Consider the following 19,068-nt stretch of genomic DNA (forward strand, 5'->3'; position numbering starts at 1 on the left):
CAATACTATTGTTTTTCAGGCAACATCTCGTTCATTATCAGATCTAGCTTCAGTAGATATTTAGTAGTATTTAAACCTGAGTCCTGATATAATCAGCGATTAAGTACCTAAAAGTTTTATCTGATGATGTCACGTGTATATCTGAAGATGTCACGTGTATATCTGATGATGTCACGTGTATATCTGATGATGTCACGTGTATATCTGATGATGTCACGTGTATATCTGATGATGTAATCAGCTACAAAGGTAGCTCACTTGAAATATCTACGCTTTGTAAACCCAAGTACGTTAAGCAGAAAGCTAGTGTTTATACATCATGAGTATTGTATGAGGGTGCTAAGATTCTACATTGCACCATCAGCAGCGTTGCTAAACAGCTTAAACTCTTGAACATTGTACAAGAACAAATATCTATATTAATGCTTTTCATACAAAGTTACAGCAGTTATATAACATAATATAGTTTTATAACTTTTTTTTGTAAAATATATCTATATACTAAATGTTATATTATACAGTTACTTAGCATGGGCAATATAAAGTGTCAAATTTACTTTTTTCATAAATTCAGTACATCGACCCGACCATATTATCGAGCTATTGCAACTACATTTTCCCGCTTACTCGTTAATTCCGTGTGTAAGATTGAAATGTAACCCTGAGGGTGAGTGTTCCGATACACACTTCATATCTCACGTGACTCTGTGACAAGAAACAGTACACAGATCACTATGAGCGGTACTTAGTTGGCAGTGATTAGGTAATTAGTGGAGGGTAATTAGTGATTAGCGACCTTGCTTTGTCCATTATACCTGGCACTTCCGTTAGCTAATAGGACTTTAAATACACTTTTGATGTTTAATCTCGGCGTGTAAATCTGATGTATGTCTCTGATTACTTCACGTGTATATCTCTGATTACTTCACGAATGTCTCTGATGATTGATGACGTCACGTGTATATCTGATGACGTAACGTTTAGGAGATTGAGCGGGGCCGAGGTAGCCAACAAGGGGACTCAGTAGAAAACATTGTAACTGTAAGTGTCCATTAAGTGAGAAGTGAGTTGGGACACGATAATACACACCACGTGTCATAAGAGTGCTGAGAGAGAGAGTGTGCATGTAGGCAAATACAGACAAACAGACAAACAGACAAGCAGACAACAGACAAACAGACAAACAGACAAACAGACAAACAGATCAACAGACAAACAGACAAACAGACAAACAGACAGACAAATGAACACTCATTTAGACGGACTGGATTGTTACTAAATTATTTAATTTCATGGCCCGAACTCCGAAGTTGTTCGTGAGAGAGATCGTAGGGACAGCTGCAGTACGTTATGGTCAAGTTAATATCGAGATAATCAATATTTACACCAGAATTCATTGGGACTCTCTGATGTTTCGCATATTAGTATTACCCCTCCCAGCAGTTACCATAATCGCTCAAGTACAGTAAAAATAACATAACTGACAGTGAAAGATAACGGTAATCATGGGAAGACGGTGCAAGTTTTGCAACACGTACCTTCCTGTTATCTTTTCACTGTCATGTTATGTAATTTTTAGTGCAGATTACTTTTTAATGATATAAAATTGTGGAGTAGTTTATTTGGACAGCGCGAGAGGGTTGGTCACTGTACTGTTGAGATACCTGAAAAAAATCCTCCGATTACACAAGACAGAAAGACAGAAAGATTATATGGACAACTTAAATCAAGATAAACTAAAGATTAAACAGCTACAGAGATCAGAAACTTACTGTTAAAAAAGATTTAATTTCTTAGTAGTTATAGCTTATTTGCATACTTTTAAAATATGCTATGAAATGTATATCATATTAAAGATGCATCACGATTAGGAAGTTAAAAGACTACTTCATATATAGCCATGATAATATCTACCCACGATAATAATATCTACTCATCAACAATGTTCACAATGTTATCTCTTGCTAATGGACATGATCCGTCAAGTCTATTATAATTATCCAGCGCACAGCTGATTATTGTGTTCAGACAAGTCGATTATAACAGTCAACAGCAGGGCGATGATGAACCAATGAAACATAATGTCATCTAATGAATACGTTAATAACACAGCTGATTCAGTTATTATATTATATTGATCAACATTGTCAGGTTACAACAACTCAGCCATCATAAACTTCAAAGACGCGTTTAATTGTTACTCCGCACACTTCCGAACAATCATCGGAGGCGTGCGCCAATCACAGGACTGTATTGACGTATTGTAGTCATGTGACTCAGTTTAGTCAATCAGAAAGCCTAAACGATTGTATGATACCATTGGATGCATTAATTGAACAAATTAGATCTTTTTCGAGAAGCCTTAATGCACGAGCATTGATTAACTAATAATCAATCAATCGATCAAAGTTTTAGATTGGTTTGCATATTAGGTAGAATTTAGACTTGGCTACTGGTGGGGAGGTGACCAGAGTTTATTTTGACGCGTTTTGTCCCTGTGGCATGCCGCAAGCGGGTGTGTATGTCGCTGTCAAAACGAACATCTGTTATCTCACCGCTTGTACTGAAGTGTATTATTATTCATTTGACTAGCATGCATCAACCAAGCAAGAAATTAATATAAATAATAGCTCATTTGTCGGATATCCAACATCAGTTCGATATTCAGTCAAGCAGTGACACGTTTAATCGTATAATTAATTCATCGCTTAATTAATTAACCACTTCCTTAATTACCAGATTTCGAGACGGATGTTCCCGAATCACTACGATCGGGATAAGCTGGACGAGGTTGAGCTCCACAACAAGTTGCGACACTACATCGTCAACGAAGTGATCAGCTTGCAGACCAACAAGGGCATGGTCCTGGTAAGAAATATTTCCTTGTGTTTGAATTTCTATTTTTTAACAAATTTCTGTAATATAATAAGTAATTAACAACTGGGAAAGTCTAGTTTTATTTCCTTGTTTTCCGTTTAATGGTAAGCTGGTGTCTTGATGTTGCGCGATGACTGCTACATACAAAAGCTTATGATGATCTGTATTCGTGCGACAAAAGAATATCATAAACCCGTTCCGAGCGAAATAGTATTCAATGGAATGGAATTTACACTTGCCATATTTGCGAGCTTTTGACATTTTAGGATCGAACACGGTCACGAAAGTGGAGCTTTTGTGGCGTTCCGTAGAAAAATAGCGCGACTGAAATTAAATACGAGTGTAATAGTGTTCTAATGGTGGTTTAATGAAATGATCCAGTGAAAAGTTCTGGTAGAATGTTCTAGTGAAATATCTAAGTGAAATATCTAAGTGAAATTTTATACTTTGAAAAGTAAAATGTGGTGAGATAAAGTAGTAATATGTAATTTAATGTCTGCTTATAAAAGTACAATGCAATAATTTTAATCGGTACTAAGCCATTGCTTCGCTTCTCTACAAAATATTTGTAGTGACACATTTTTAGGACAAATAGACTTGATGATGAGAAGAAATTAAACAACTTAAAATCGTCGCACTAGTAGAAACACTGATACGACTTTAAGTTGCAGTCCTTTAACAAATTTTTAAATTGCAGTTACTCAATTTCCGACTTAATTTAAATCCAGTCGACGCACCATTTCAGCTAAAAGAAATCGTATCAAAGGAATAACCTTAAGTTATACAAGACATGTCATACCGAAATGAGAGCCAATGTAACTCGTAAATTTTACGCTTTCGAAAACATTTTGGGACCCATTTTTATTTTTTGGGATTTTCACGATTTTAGTTGTGAAGAGATTACTGGCAATAGACTGTACAATTTCGTGGTATTGAACAGTATTTTTAATGTAACTAAATGGGATTAATGCTCCGATAGTACATAATAATTGAATATGAACGGTGGAAATAGGCCATCAATGGTAATCTGTTACAACAGCTTAGTAGTGTTTAGTTTGGTTAACTCTAAGAGATACCGACTGTAGCGCGCTGAAGAAATAACGTTATACAAACTGTTTTTATCTGCATCCACCATGACATAAATGCGCGGCGCGCACTACCTCGTTATCAAATTACTATTTAACTGGCATTTACAGTCTCCGAGGGTTCATGGTACGAAATATTAACGAACGCAATTGTCAACATTTACCTCTTTTGCTCGGACAATATATTAGTCACCCTGAACTTTTGTCACTTGCGACGAAAAGCCCCTTACAAAGCAATTCATTTAATTGAGTTGCTCGGGGCAACGAATAGTTAGAATGTGGTATGCTGGTCACGCATGCATTATTAATACGATCTTGATAATTTTAAGGTATGATCACCCCACTCGACTGTGTATTATATTAACTTTATTAGCTCAAGTTCATTTGGAGTGGCATAATCGGGTGATCAGTGATGTGGCAACAGTCGCATTGTGTGGTTTTTATGTACTGGTCCCCTCAAGTAAGATTGTCTAAACTGTAAAATGTTGTGGATAATTGATTGATTTTACACGGCGAGAGGGCGGACTTTCAAGTATGGTTCCCTTTATAAATACTTCAATTAGGAGGCTGGTAAAAAAAAGAGAAGAGTTTACACATTATATATTAGCCGCCTAAAATGTTTCAATCCGTACAGCCATTCAGATTACTGACTGGTTTCTTTCCCGTGTGAACTAATGTTTTTCAAGTTTACTCGTTCCAAGTCTGTCCTTAGGTAAAAAATAATTTGATTATTATAATTCCTTTAATAGGTGAAAAAATACCATCATTCACATCATTCTAGCCTTTTCATCATCTCAACATAGAGTGTATCACTTCCTCTGATCTTCAAACATACATTTCTCTTGGCCCATTTTCCAGATGTGCAGTTCGTTAGCCCGCATTAAATTAACTGCAAGATTATATTCAAGATTGACACACCCTGCAGCTATAGTATCATGTTAGTTGATCTGGTTCCTTTTCAGTTACGTCATTTTACTTTATCTGGTGTAAGATCTAATTACATTGTGCACTGCTAAAATTTGATGTTTAAGAGGGGAAAGTTTAAATTTTTTGCTTTTTCCTAGTTTCTGCTGTCGCTAAGTGAATTTTATGACTACGAATCCATTAGAGCATTAGTATGTATTTCATCAACCTGCCTGTTAATCAACATGAAATTGTCTGCATAAAAGTTACGAAAAAATAATAATGAAATTTCCATTATCATTATGTGGCAACACAATTTTATGTGAGTGAAGCACCAGGTGAACCGTTTAAAGTGATGAACTGCTGCCACTACTACTCCTTCATCAACAAATTGGTTTAATTAATTAGGCATTTCGCGGAAGCGGCTCCTGTCTGCACGTGTAGCACCGTCTTGTCCTCGGTCTTTCCAGTCTCTTTTTTAATTCTCCCTCTGGGGTGGCGAAACACTTTTGTTTTGTTTCGAACCTTCCAACTTGAAGGAACCAATCAGATGCTCGGATAGATATCACGTGTTAAACCCAACATACAGAATACAGATGATAAGTAATAAACATGTCCGTGAAATGTTTGTCTTATTGGTTATTACAGTGCAGTGCTGATATATTAGTACCTATGACGATTCAGGTCATATTTCTGTTTAAAAATACTGGTAGATCTAAACTTTTGCTTGGTAGAGAGTTGGAATGCTTGCTTTGTTGTTTTTCGGGTAATTTTTTGTAAATTCTGTGGCTACCATTCTTTCTCGTGATACTTTTTATCCTCTTATCGACTCTAAACACCAGCAGAACCTTCAGCTCCTCCAAATACTCATGTAATTGTTAGAATGAGAGCGCTAAAGACCAAAAGGTTCCTTTTATCCCAGCAGTGGAGTGTGAAACCTCGAAAAAATTTAAATCACATTAACAGACTTATTTTACTGATTAATTGTAATAACACTATCTACATAATACAATAACAGCAATGTAACGAGGATTAATATCCCAGACTTTCATGAGGACAATAGTCTTCATGATCTTACTGTGCTTCATTTGTTAGAATGGCTTCATGAATTCATCTTTCCATTTTAGAGTCGATCTTGTTCTGACATTTGTTGTCAACTTCTCTTGATTTGAGTGAGCCATTATAGATCTCTTTTAAGTTTTAACTCTCTAAGTTTATTTAGATTTTGTTGTACTGAGCTAAAGGACTGTCGCCAGGTATCAACACCAGGTATCAACACCAGGTACCAGGTATCAATACCAGGTATCAACACCAGGTACCAGGTATTAACACCAGGTACCAGGTATCAATACCAGGTACCAGGTATCAATACCAGGTACCAGGTATCAACACCAGGTACCAGGTATCAATACCAGGTACCAGGTATCAATACCAGGTACCAGGTATCAATACCAGGTACCAGGTATCAATACCAGGTACCAGGTATCAATACCAGGTACCAGGTATCAACACCAGGTATCAACACCAGGTACCAGGTATTAACACCAGGTACCAGGTATCAATACCAGGTACCAGGTATCAATACCAGGTACCAGGTATCAACACCAGGTACCAGGTATCAATACCAGGTACCAGGTATCAATACAGTATTGGCTGTTAAAGCATTCAATCAGTTATAATCATCAATATTTTCATATAACATTCCTCCTCTGAAACGGTTTCATTTATGATTTTAAGGCGACATTTTAAGTAATTTCTTCACATAGTAACCGTGACATCACACTCGATCCCACATGAGTATTTATACTGCTTACATATTGTATGTTTATCTCTCTTCAATGACTAAAGATCTTGGCTCTACACTATACCACTTTACTCCACTATACTCCGTGTACCATCTCACCATATCAACTATACCATGTACCAGTTCTTGAGTTCTTTGTAGTTGTTAATAAGTTGTTTAATACTGTTATATTATAATTTATGGAGGTTGTTACATCTTGATAGTATCGCAATCAAACTGCCAGAAAATGGCTGGTTATTATGGATAAGAATGCATCTCAATAGCATACTGAATAGGATACTGACCATTTGTTATCAATTAAAGAGAGCAAACTAGTTGTCATCAATTCATACCTTTTAGAACATTAAGTGATTACAGTTTGACATTCTGTAGCGTTAGAGCACCATCACAGCAACATGGCTGTTTTACCATATCCGTGCATGATTGGACCATTTACAGACCAGGTCTGGTGTTATCAGACAATTGTTTTGCAGCTCAGAAGTACGGCCCGGTGAAAGTCAAGTGACACCCGCTCACTCCCACCCTTCTTCAACTCTCATTAATTAACTTATCATGTTTTGGGTGGTAATTAAGTAATTATAGCAACAACACTTAGCCAGTGTTTACTGGCAGTGTTTAAATAAACACGTGCGGTGTTCTGTTTTAACCCGCGCACGTGCGCCTGTTAATGACATCTGAAGAGCGTGTGTATCTGTGCTATTTTCTTTAATACTCCACTCTCCTTGTGTTTTGTGTACTTATGCTTAAAGTATCTGTACTTATAGTCAGATATCATTTGTACGTGGACACCGACAACATCCCGCTAGCTTGAGTTAAAAATACTTCCTCGGATCGTCTTCATGTTCGACTGCTATGAATGGTTGGTTTTAGTGACGTCATGATATGTATTTCCTCTGATTGGTTGGTTTTAATGACATCTTGATATGCATTTCCTCTGATTGGTTGGTTTTAACTTTTAGTGACGCCATAACCTTTACCCCCTCTGATTGGTTGGTTTTCCTACGATCCACAGGCACAGCGGTATACCTGCTCACGAGTCTGTACTTTGGGTGAATTCCACTTTTCATTGCTGGTTCAGCTGCGTGCTCCTGCTCACAATGTAACTCGTCATCAGTAATTGTGTGAAAAAACATAGGCTACCTTGTATTTAGTATTTATTACAACTCGCGGTTATTTATTCCGTCGTTTTTGCTACACTTGAGCTTGTTATTCATGAGTAGACAACAGGCTGAGCGTGGTATACCATTGAAGGGAAATAGTGCATACATTCCACAATTGTGAATCCAGCAATATAAAACTATCAATCATTAGCTTTTCTCAACTCCCCTGCTATCCGGCCCCCTGATTGGCCGCTGTATCGCGACGTCACAGTCTAACTACTCGCTGATTGGCTGTTGCATTATGACGTCACAGTCTAACTGTTCTCTGATTGGCTACTGGATCATGACGTCACAGCTTTCCCACTATTCTATTGGTTGCTGTATAACCGATGGTGTAGGTGATTACACAACGTATGTGCGCGAATTTGGTCTAAATGCTATCAATTATTTTCCATTATAATTGCCTCTCTGAATATGGGCAATCGCTTCAATAATGGTCATTTTTCTCTTGCTATCTTTTCTACTACTTTATACGTTTCTGCAAAAATCCCAGTATGTAAATATTAAAGTTGCCAAGGCACGTAGTGTATTTTAACCTATGTTTTCTTTACCTCTCCAGAACGACTGTGTATGCATACACACACACACGCTCTTCGACTTTTCTCGGAGTAGGCATTATTTTGGGCTGGTAATTTGCAAAAACAAATGACGAACCGTGCTGCAACTGAGTCGGCATGCTGGCTTTTAATTTAGGAAATTTAGTCGTGATAACTGAAGACTTTTTATTTTCTCGTAAGATGTTCCCTGTTCGGCGTGTTCGGCGAATTTTCTGTGCGTACGCACGTTCACTGCACTCGCGTATACGTGCTGTGAGTTACGTGGAAATGTACGTGTACGTGTACATGTACGTGTACGTGTACGTGTACGTGTACGTGTACGTGTACGTGTACGTGTACGTGTACGTGTACGTGTACGTGTACGTGTACGTGTACGTGTACGTGTACGTGTACGTGTACGTGTACGTGTACGTGTACGTGTACGTGTACGTGTACGTGTACGTGTACGTGTACGTGTACGTGTACGTGTACGTGTACGTGTACGTGTACGTGTAAATGTACGTATACGTGTACGTGTACGTGTACGTACCCAAACGCACTACATTTCAGCTGCAGTTCGTTTACCCACAAAATAGCAGGCGAGACAGCATGACAGTACAACGACAACCTGCATACCACACACTGTACGGCAGCACGATACAAATGCATTAATTTAACATTTAAGTGATCTATGTCGCCTATAAAACTACCCAACTACACCGCAACTACAATAATTACCCCCCTTATCTTTGTAAACGTAAATAAAGCGTCCAGGTCCAATACTAGGAGTTATACCTTTCCGCGGTTTAGTTGCTTCATACTGCCCTCTGACATACTCTTCAGACTTCAGACCCTACTTTTGGTAATGACTTGTTTTGCCTTTACTTCGAATAAGTCAATCATTAGTTGTATAAGCTTTAGAATTTGGATGTTTGATCTTTAATAATCGGTTGAAAACTGCAGCTAATTTGGTTGAGAAGTTAAATTAAGTTGTTCCTTACTCACCCTCATTTTTTGTGGAACTTGATTTTGAGATAGCAGTTACCGACAAAGTAGCACCTCGACCCGTGACCAAACTTTTCGCCCACCGGTGCCTGTGGATGTTTAAAACCTTTAATCGGTTCAAGACTGCTAATCTGGTTGATAAGTTAATTTAAGTTGTTCCTTATGGCTCGTTAATGCACCGTTGTACCACCGGGCCCAGGGAGAGTTGTTAGTACTGGTTGAGTTCAAGTTAGTTGTTAATTGTCAAGCTATTGTTTTGGGCGACTTAAATTACATTTCATTAGTATTTTAATCTATTTTTTCTATTATAAGGGGCATTAAATTGAGATGCCTCCCACCCATTAACAATAACCTTTAATATCTAACGAGCCTTATTTTAGCCCCTAGATTAGGACAGGGTTCTAATTTGCCTGTACTGTGTTATCATACCATTGTAACCATACATCCACCATGAAATGAAATAAAATGCATATTGCATTATAACCAGTATGATAAAATTGTATGCCAGAGATTAGGAGCGAACACTGTAATCCTCCATGTTCCTCCACTGTTTATGCTGACCCAACTCTTTTTCCTTCCAATAATTGATTCGTCAAGTCACCTCATTTTAATGTTAGAACGTTTATGTAGTTTCCCAATATATAATAAGGATGCTTGGCACGACATGTGGGATGTAGTCACGTGGGATGTAGTCACGTGGGACGTGGTCACGTGGTTGCTAAACGTAGATCTCAAAACCTTTTATATATTCCCGTGAAATTAAACCCATTGTGAAGGAGAGACGGGGAGTCCTTTTTGTCCGAAAAACTTGAATAATAGTATATTGGTCGGGGGTAAAATATACTACTATTAATTTGGTTCATAACATCATACTCTATTGTCCGTATATTTCTACCATGGCATTTCAGCTGCTCTGTTCATTGTTTAAAGTTCGGCAAAACGCCCGGAAAACTCCGGTAATCATCGTTTTGGGGATGTTAAATCTGCGGGTCCCGACTATCGGTCACAGACTAATCGCTCACGTGACCCTTGTTATCAATCTTATTGTCCTGGGGCATATAAAAGGGGGCTGTAGTGCGTAGCTTGCTGCTGTTATCCAACAACTTCTATCCGTCCCGGAATTTACGGTATTTGGTATGTTAGTTATGTGCAGGAGCAGATCCAGGTGGTTTCCTGGGGCAATCTCCCAGCTTGCTTGCTGGGCTTACATTTACCAATCTCTACAAGTTCCAAACCTCTAATTAGCACCCAGTTATAGCCAACCAGTTAGCTTCAATTTAGAAACCCTCGTTAAAGTCGCTCAGCACCCTCAAAACTGGCAATTTTAACGCATCATCAACAGTAAACTTCGCTTCTCTGATGCTGCTTTTTATTGAATTTGAGGACTGCCGTTAATTTACAGCTAACTCAGTGTAACCTGTCTGTAGATTTGTACAGCATCAGATATTTTGATCTCTGCATTTTATGTTGACAAGTATATGGAATATTTGTGTATCTACGAATTGTGTGTCAAATTAATGAAAGTATGATTCTTTGCTACCAACATAAGATTATTTAAACCATATTATTCAGTAAACTTGGCCAACAAGATAACATTATCTGTTACTTTATTCACTAGGATCAGATTACCAAATACCAACATGGTTATCAGGATCATATTTTCATGAGATTGTACCACTGCACGAGGCTCAGTATAAAATTCCATTTACCAAGACTCAAGAGGCAAACCACATATATTATTATTATCAACATAACAAGAGACCTGTATCACGTGAGGTCAATCAGGTAGATTAGTAACGAACACACGTTAACCAGTACATGCACTTGGTAGCCTATTTTGTTGATTAAATTAAAGGTCTCAAACGTCATGTGTTGTGCAAGTGAGGTGTGGGGAGGGTTAGGGGCGCAGCAAATAATCTGCTGTGGAAATTCCTATAATCATAGGAATAATGATAATATTATTTGCTTTATGAATTATTTAAGCATTTCCAAAGTCAAATCATTACAGAAAATTCGTGAAAATAATGTTAAAAGAAAAGATAGGCTGCTCTTTGCCAGTACACTACAAAACCCTGCAATGCACCACTGCACATGCACACCACTGCGCGCACCACTGCACGTGCACACCACTGCGCGCACCACTGCACGTGCACACACAGCTCTACACGGATGTTGTGGTTCGGAACCTCCCCACTCTCAGTAAGTCAGTAATCCCCACTACTAGTAATCTGTTTAGTTTTGGTTACTGATCCCTACACTGTAATGGGTGGTAATCTGTAATGTTGTACTATTATAGTTGGGGTACTTGCAGGTCCAATAACTGAGCTTGGAGTTACATGTTGGACATTGTACTAGAGCCCACACGTGTCAAATGTACAACACGGTACTGTCGTATTGCAGTGAGTCATTACTATTATCACTATTGTCCTAACTTGCCTTATTAATTAAAATAATCCCTACATTGCTGTTTTGTAGTCACATATATTTTTAGCTCACCTTTTGTTTCAAATGCTTGGCTCGGTGTTAATGACATGCGTGTAACGTTACAATTCGTCCAAATCGGTCTTTTTCAGCCGGCGCTTGAAACTCAACATCTTGAAGTTGTCGCCACATTTTCCTTTACAACAATCAATTTAGTTTAGTATCATTTTTCCTTGCCGTGTATCGACGAACACATTTTATTTTAACCCTGAACCGTCTAGCACGTTCAGTTATCCCGCTGAACAATCTAGCACGTGCAGTTACCCAGCTGAACAATCCCGCGTGTTATCCTGAACATGGCAAGATGTTGGTTTTAACCTCTGTAATCGGGCGTTAGAAGGTTAGACAACACAGTGAACCGTCAATACCCTTGCTGGTGTACACGCCGAAACCAAGTTAATTGCTTTGTAGACAGACTTGTTGATGAGTTAACACGGCTCCTGGCTGTCATGATTTGTTTGTTTGTTTGTACGTCTGTTCGTTTGTGTGTTACCGACCGCATGGTTTGTGTTTTGTTTGTCTGTTTTTTTTTTCTTCAATTAACCTGTTTTGTAGCCGTTCGTTTGCAGTTTGCACGTGTCTGTTAATTAGAACTGTTTGTTTTTATCTGCCGACAGGTTTCAATAAAAAGAGAAAATGTCTCAATATTTCCTTTTTACATCCTCTTCTGAGCATATTTTCATTTATTCAAGCTGGTTTCAGTCTACAATCATTCCCTGATAATGAAAACAATAATTAGATTAGAATTAGTGGTTATTTAATGGTAGGTTAACTCTATAACTAGCATTTAAAGTAATTAGTTTAGGTTACGTAGCTGGAAACCCGCCCTACGGACTCCGTGTTTCATTTCATGATGGGGTTAATCTAACTGTACTTGTAATTTGTAAATTACTTTAGTTTCATATTTCTAATTTTAATAATAGTTTACCATAATTTATCCGGAATATGAGGATTATTAAGTTAGGAGTGCAGTAGTTGTTTTTATTTCAAATTTCTAGAGTTTTTGTTAGGTTTATTGGTCACAAGTTACTGTAGTTTTGATAATGTTGCAGTTTCTGTCATTTTTATCGCATAAATGATGTCTCTGATATTGACATGAGAGTTATTTAACTCTGTTCATTTAAAAAACTTAAAATATAAAACCTTCTGGAACGTTGTGGTATTTTTCAAATGAGTCTTAACATAATTAGTCTATGAATAATGCAGTTTATTAATACATTAATCTATATCATAACCGATCTGTTGTAGGTATATCGTAGATAAATTACAAGTCTGTCTAATCTATATTACAAAGTAAAGAGATTTAGCAGAGACAAACTCTTGGTCCGTGATGGTAATTTCAAGCAATTAGAAATAATTAGCCTAACTTTAGTTCCTGACAAAGTTTGACAAAGTAATCTAAATCCAACAACCTACGTCACTTTCTGTTCCATCCCATTAAAAATTGCTCAGAACACGCTCTGAGGGAACTTTTTAGAGTTTTTCCTTGGAGAATTCCAGGAACATTCCAGCACACGCCGGCAACTTTAGCTGTCTGCAATTTCCCGTCTGCACTATCCTCCAATTATCAGTACACCCCACGTGACCACATCTCTCGTCCCTGATTGGCTACCTGACAGCCAGCCTGCTGTCTGATTGGAGGAAGTGTGGATCACGCGAGGGAGTAGTTGGTGCGAAGTTTGTCACGAATTATGGGGGTGTATCTGTTGCTGGTGGTCGTCCACTAGGCTGAGTCTGACTCTCATCACGTTTCACTGTTTCTTCTTCTGGGATATCTCAGAGTTTTGTTAAATAAATTATAAAACTGATACCTAATATTATTATGATGACCTCTTCTTAATCTTCCAGCAGTATATTTCCCATTATCCTAACCTACTCAATCTATAATGAGTACTTGGGCACTTTAGCTGGGCTCGTGATAACAGTAATGTGAGGAAAATGTTCATTATTAAGTAGTGCAGTGAGTAGGTACAGCCTTCCAGCTCTCCCCTCTTCATTATTATCTTTCTCTTTGACCTTGTTGATAACATTAACTGTGCTTCACCAATTGGAGAATTTTCGTTGAAGTTTTAGAATTTAAGAAGTTGGTGCCGTGTTTCACTAAAGCTCGTGCCGTGTTATTCTACAGTACGTGCCGTGTTATTCTACAGTACGTGCCGTGTTATTCTACAGTACGTGCCGTGTTATTCTACAGTATGTGCCGTGTTGCTCTACAGTACGTGCCGTGTTATTCTACAGTATGTGCCGTGTTGCTCTACAGTATGTGCCGTGTTGCTCTACAGTATGTGCCGTGTTGCTCTGCAGTACGTGCCGTGTTGCTCTGCAGTACGTGCCGTGTAAACATCCTATATATTCTTCTTATATTCATAACAATATATATACAGTCTATATATTCTTCTCATATTCATAACAATATATACAGTCTATATATTCTTTTCATATTCATAACAATATATACAGTCTATATATTCAGTGTATTATTATCCATGCTGATTTTTATTAGATTAATGGTAATCTAATCGCCTCATCTGCATAAACTATATATGAGCAGACGGCGTGGCCTGGTGAGATTGTATTTTTAGTCACTCCTCAAACTTTCCTCCTTAATTTTGGATAATTTGGTCGGTGACTCAGTGCCGTGCAATGTGCTTTTTTCTGTTGATATATGTGAATTGTGGAAGATGTAAATGTGGTTGATAGCTTAAGATAAATTTCGTCCTGTTTATTGTTTTTCAAAACAATTATTATGATATAAATCATTGTTTCAAAACAATTATTGTCCCATTTATCTTATTAAAAAAACAACTTTAGTCGAACTCCTATCACTAATTATACTGGCTATATTCTCATTATCGTAACCTAACAATGCGACGTCTGAACTCCTAGCCTGGTAGTCTAATAAGAAATGAGTCTCGGTCCCTCCATCCAGGTTAATTTTGTCCAGCTTTGTCTTGTTGTCATTAACTCCGGGCAAACAATAACCGGACGTAATTAATGAGTTATTAATGAGGGAGATAATGAACGGGAGATAAAGAGTTTTTGCTGTAGAGTTGAGGGATAGTGCAGAATGCCGGGCTCGGTTTTACGATAACTCTTTTGTTTTACTGGTAACTGGTTTAGCTGGCCACTTTTAATTGGGCTCCCCAGCAATTATATCCAGTCCTCGATATAATTATTATTACCCATTAACTATGTTTGTTTGATTGGTTTTCAGTATAAAAGATAAGTTTTCTTGAATATTTGTCCAGTTTCCCTGACTGCTGGTCCACTTTTCCTGACTACCGGTTAAGTTTCTCTGACTACCGGCTCACTTTCCCTGACTACCGGTTCATTTTCGCTAACTACCGGTTAAGTTTCCCTAACTACCAGTACACTTTCCCCGACTACCGGTTCAGTTTCCCTAACTACCAGTACACTTTCCCCGACTACCGGTTCAGTTTCCCTAACTACCAGTTAAGTTTCCCTAACTACCGGTTAAGTTTCCCTAACTACCGGTTCAGTTTCCCTAACTACCGGTTAAGTTTCCCTAACTACCGGTTATGTGACGCAGGAATTTTCCGTCAACGCTGCTTTTAATGAACCAATTAGAGAGTGATAGGATAGTAACACTGCGTGACACGTGACTAGTACATCAGAGCACGTGTCAGTGTCGTGGCAACTACACACTCAGTACATGTAAATGTTCTATTTTGCACTGTAATTTACGGCATGTTACGCGACGTAGTGGTCTGTTTATATTTACGGCGACATGCAACTGCTCCGTTTTTCATGACACATGGTGTTAAAGTGGGTGGTTGCCATGGTTACCAGGGCAACCTTGCTGTTTGTTGTGTTGTCTGTCTGGTTGTCACACGTAATTGGAATTGAGCTGAACGGAAATTATATTTGGGAATGATTTTAATGAGATTTTTGTCCGGCTAACAGCTCTTTGGAGACGTAGTTTGGTTGTTTTTAGGAGTCAATTAGTCAGTTAATTAGTTAATTAGTTGCTCTGGCAGAGCAATGATCTACGACTTTTTAAACTGACAGGAATATTTAGGTTTCCGGCTTCCGTTAGGTTAGTATACTAATGACACACGGGACGTTTGCTCGTGTCTGTGTGTACTTGATGTAGAAGTAAAACAGTTGTGACTTTAATCACACTTGATAGGGAGATTTAGACCAAAAGTGCAGTTGAACAGTTTGTGAAAAACAGTCGTGTAGCTTTCTAGTGATCACTTTGGTACACGAAATGGCAGGCGAATAAAAACTATACAAAGTCCATTCATGGAGTCATGGGATAGCTTAATCTTGATGTTTATCCGTACAAGTTCAATAAGAACATAGATAACCAGATGCATGACACGATGATCCTATCGCGACTTCCAAGTAATGTGCTACATTTGACCGTCGCAGGTCTCAATCTAACTTTCCAAAATAGTAGTAATTCGCCCAGTCTCCATTGCTTGGTCGGGGAAACCAGCTGCTCCAGACCAGGGCAATCTCACCAGTGTCCCTGCAAGCACGTCCCTACGATACCCTCAGTGTACCCATATCTGGTGTGTTGCTATCGGAATGTGGTGAACCAACAATCGTACCTGCAACAGCTTTCAACACTGTAGGGAGATACATTTAGCTTGTGACAGGAGATACGTTGTCATGACGACGAATTCCGCGGCTCTTTCGTTAACACTTTGTCTTGCTCTGTATTCTGCTTTGGAAAGCGAATATTAACTTTAAGTTTATTTTTACTTTATTATATACTTATAGTCATGTTTAAATTATCTATATATTTTGTTTTATAATATTATACAGCTATTACTGATGCTGTGAAGGTTTTGAAGGGTATGACTTAGACCAAATTTTCTGAACAACGTCTAATGTCTGTGCTCTAGCATCCTTTTCAGCAACACACTCTTCCCCCCCCCCCCCCTATTTCCTAACCCCCCCGCCCCCCCCCCTATTTCCTAACCCCCCCGCCCCCCCCCCCCCCCCCCCCCCGTTTCTAAACCTGCTTCTTCATCTCGTATAATAATATATGATATATCACTATACGTTAGCAGAAGTATTCCTCCAAACCTAAATTCGTTTGTTAAATCCGTGTTAAATTAGAGAATGTATGTCTTTAAATTCCTCAGATGTCTTAACGAAGCCTAACAGGGGATTTCGTTGGTATGACAACAGGACTTTATAGGTGTACAGCTTCCGTCATAGTGAGTCGTCACAAATTTTAGATCCCCTTCAGTTACTGCAACATCGTGTCTCGATCTGCTACTTTATTGCTGCTTATTGTGCTGTTAAATCAAGTAGGTCCCCCGCACAGGATATTATTGAGATTAACACGTACTTAGCACGTACTTAACACGTATTTTACACGTACTTTACACGTATTTTTGTGTTTTTTACGTGAACTTGCACTCTAGGCACGAGAATTTCTTGATAAATTCAGGGGCTGAATAGATTTGACAACACCTAGAGTATGTCACCGCTTTTCAATTGCTGCAGACTAAAGTTCCCTCAACTAATCGTTCCTCGTTCCATCAGTATGATAATGTTATACAAGATTTAACTTATCTTGTTCACACACCACATGTTGAGACGCCGAGGGATAGCGGTCGTTGTTACATCAAAAAGGTGCCTTGGGTCTTTCAGATGCTTCTCTCTTGATTAAAAATGCATTCTCTAAGTCAATTAATTAAAAGTTGGACAATATTTTCATCCTTTGTAAAACACGCCTCTGTGTGGCCCTAGAGATAACCTTTATTTAGAGACGACTTTCAACATAATAGTCAAAGAATATTACAAATAAAGAACCGCTCACCAATCACAATTTATTGACGATAATTTAAGTGTCACAAATAAAACACCAGCGTTGCAGGGGTAGCCAAAAGCTTTACATGCATCACATTCCAGTCAGTTCAGCAGGCCCAGGTCTTGTCTGGATGGATCCTGTGCTTTTTGAGCACCTGTCGAGGTACTCAGCATTAGTCAGCATTGTCCCTGATCGGGGGAGGCATTGTCCCTGATCGGGGGAGGCATTGGCCGGACATTATCATTTAATACCTTGTCCGTGTGGTCGTGTTGTAGCTAGTGCACCTTGTAGTTGATGTGCCACGTCACAATTCACGATACCTGTACAACTGGCCGACTGAATATAATGTAAAGCTACATCGCTCAGAGCTGCAGTTGTACTCTGAAAATAAATATATTTAATTGTTCCCTTGTACCAAGAATAGCATAACTTGAACTACAATGTAGTAACTTATATATATAACTGATATATTTACCTTTTTCACTAAGTCTACAGCTCTTCACTTTGTTTCTCTGTCGTTACATCTGACACACTACACTCAGAAACACGGCTTACGTGTTGGCCAGTCAACAAAATGAAATCTCCGAATTATAGACTTATAGAGTCAGATTGTAGACTCGAGAGTCAGCTTAATTGGTTGATATTCTTCAATACATTTCCATATCCGTGTATTGCTGAATGTTGAGTTTATACGCTTCCATGCTTCCTTTCATTTTACTCCTAACCACACTGTCTGTGTTGGAGCAAACTATGTGGTTATCTAATTATCTTGTTAATTTTCTAATTGGTTAATCAATCCCATCTAACTTAGTTATGTAACTAATGTGGCTAATTAAAACCAGGAATTGATGCTGACTATATAGTAACTTTGACTCTAAGTGACAGTAAGCTTGGCTTTTTGTTTTCGATCCTAGGTTAATTAATTTCAATTTGTTTGACCCTGATAACTCTCTGTTTTGGTTGTTGTTGTTTTGGTTGTTGTTGTTTTGGTAGTTGTTGTACCCACTCTACCTCCATCGAGGCTACGTCAAATACGTCTAATAGGTCTCTTTATTGTAGGACACTGAAGGGGTATCCTAGGAAGTTTCTTGACAGGTACCCCTCCTCATTTAACCCTCGATTAAGTTTCCTATCATTCGGCTGAAGACACAGGTGTAGGATAGTAAGGTGACCTACACTATGCGAGACAGACCTACTCCTACAGCTGGGCGGCGTCCCTCCTACTGGGCGGCGTCCCTCCTACAGCTGGGCGGCGTCCCTCCTACTGGGCGGCGTCCCTTCTACTCTCCTATAAGAGAGACTACCATAAGCCCGTGTCAACAGCCGAGGAACGTAACCCAAGATATTTAATCACTACTTATCAGAAAATGTTTATGGAGGAGTAACCGCACGTTGAGGAAGTGACCTGTCTGTAAATAGTTTGTGG

General features: G+C 38.6%; 1 protein-coding gene across 16 annotated transcripts in view; it reads left to right on the plus strand.

Moving 5' to 3' along the window:
• The window catches only part of LOC134823990 (calcium-activated potassium channel slowpoke-like), a 94,838-nt gene that overhangs the window by 35,819 nt on the left and 39,951 nt on the right, over nt 1-19,068 (plus strand). For all 16 annotated transcript variants that reach the window (XM_063835603.1, XM_063835604.1, XM_063835599.1 and 13 more), the window contains one exon: nt 2,740-2,868. In XM_063835603.1, the coding sequence (XP_063691673.1) occupies nt 2,740-2,868 (129 nt within the window). The remainder of the gene's footprint in view (nt 1-2,739; nt 2,869-19,068) is intronic.

The sequence above is a fragment of the Bolinopsis microptera genome, chromosome 12 (assembly GCF_026151205.1).
Source record: "Bolinopsis microptera isolate Bmic1 chromosome 12, MBARI_Bmic_1.0, whole genome shotgun sequence".
Lineage (NCBI taxonomy): Eukaryota > Metazoa > Ctenophora > Tentaculata > Lobata > Bolinopsidae > Bolinopsis > Bolinopsis microptera.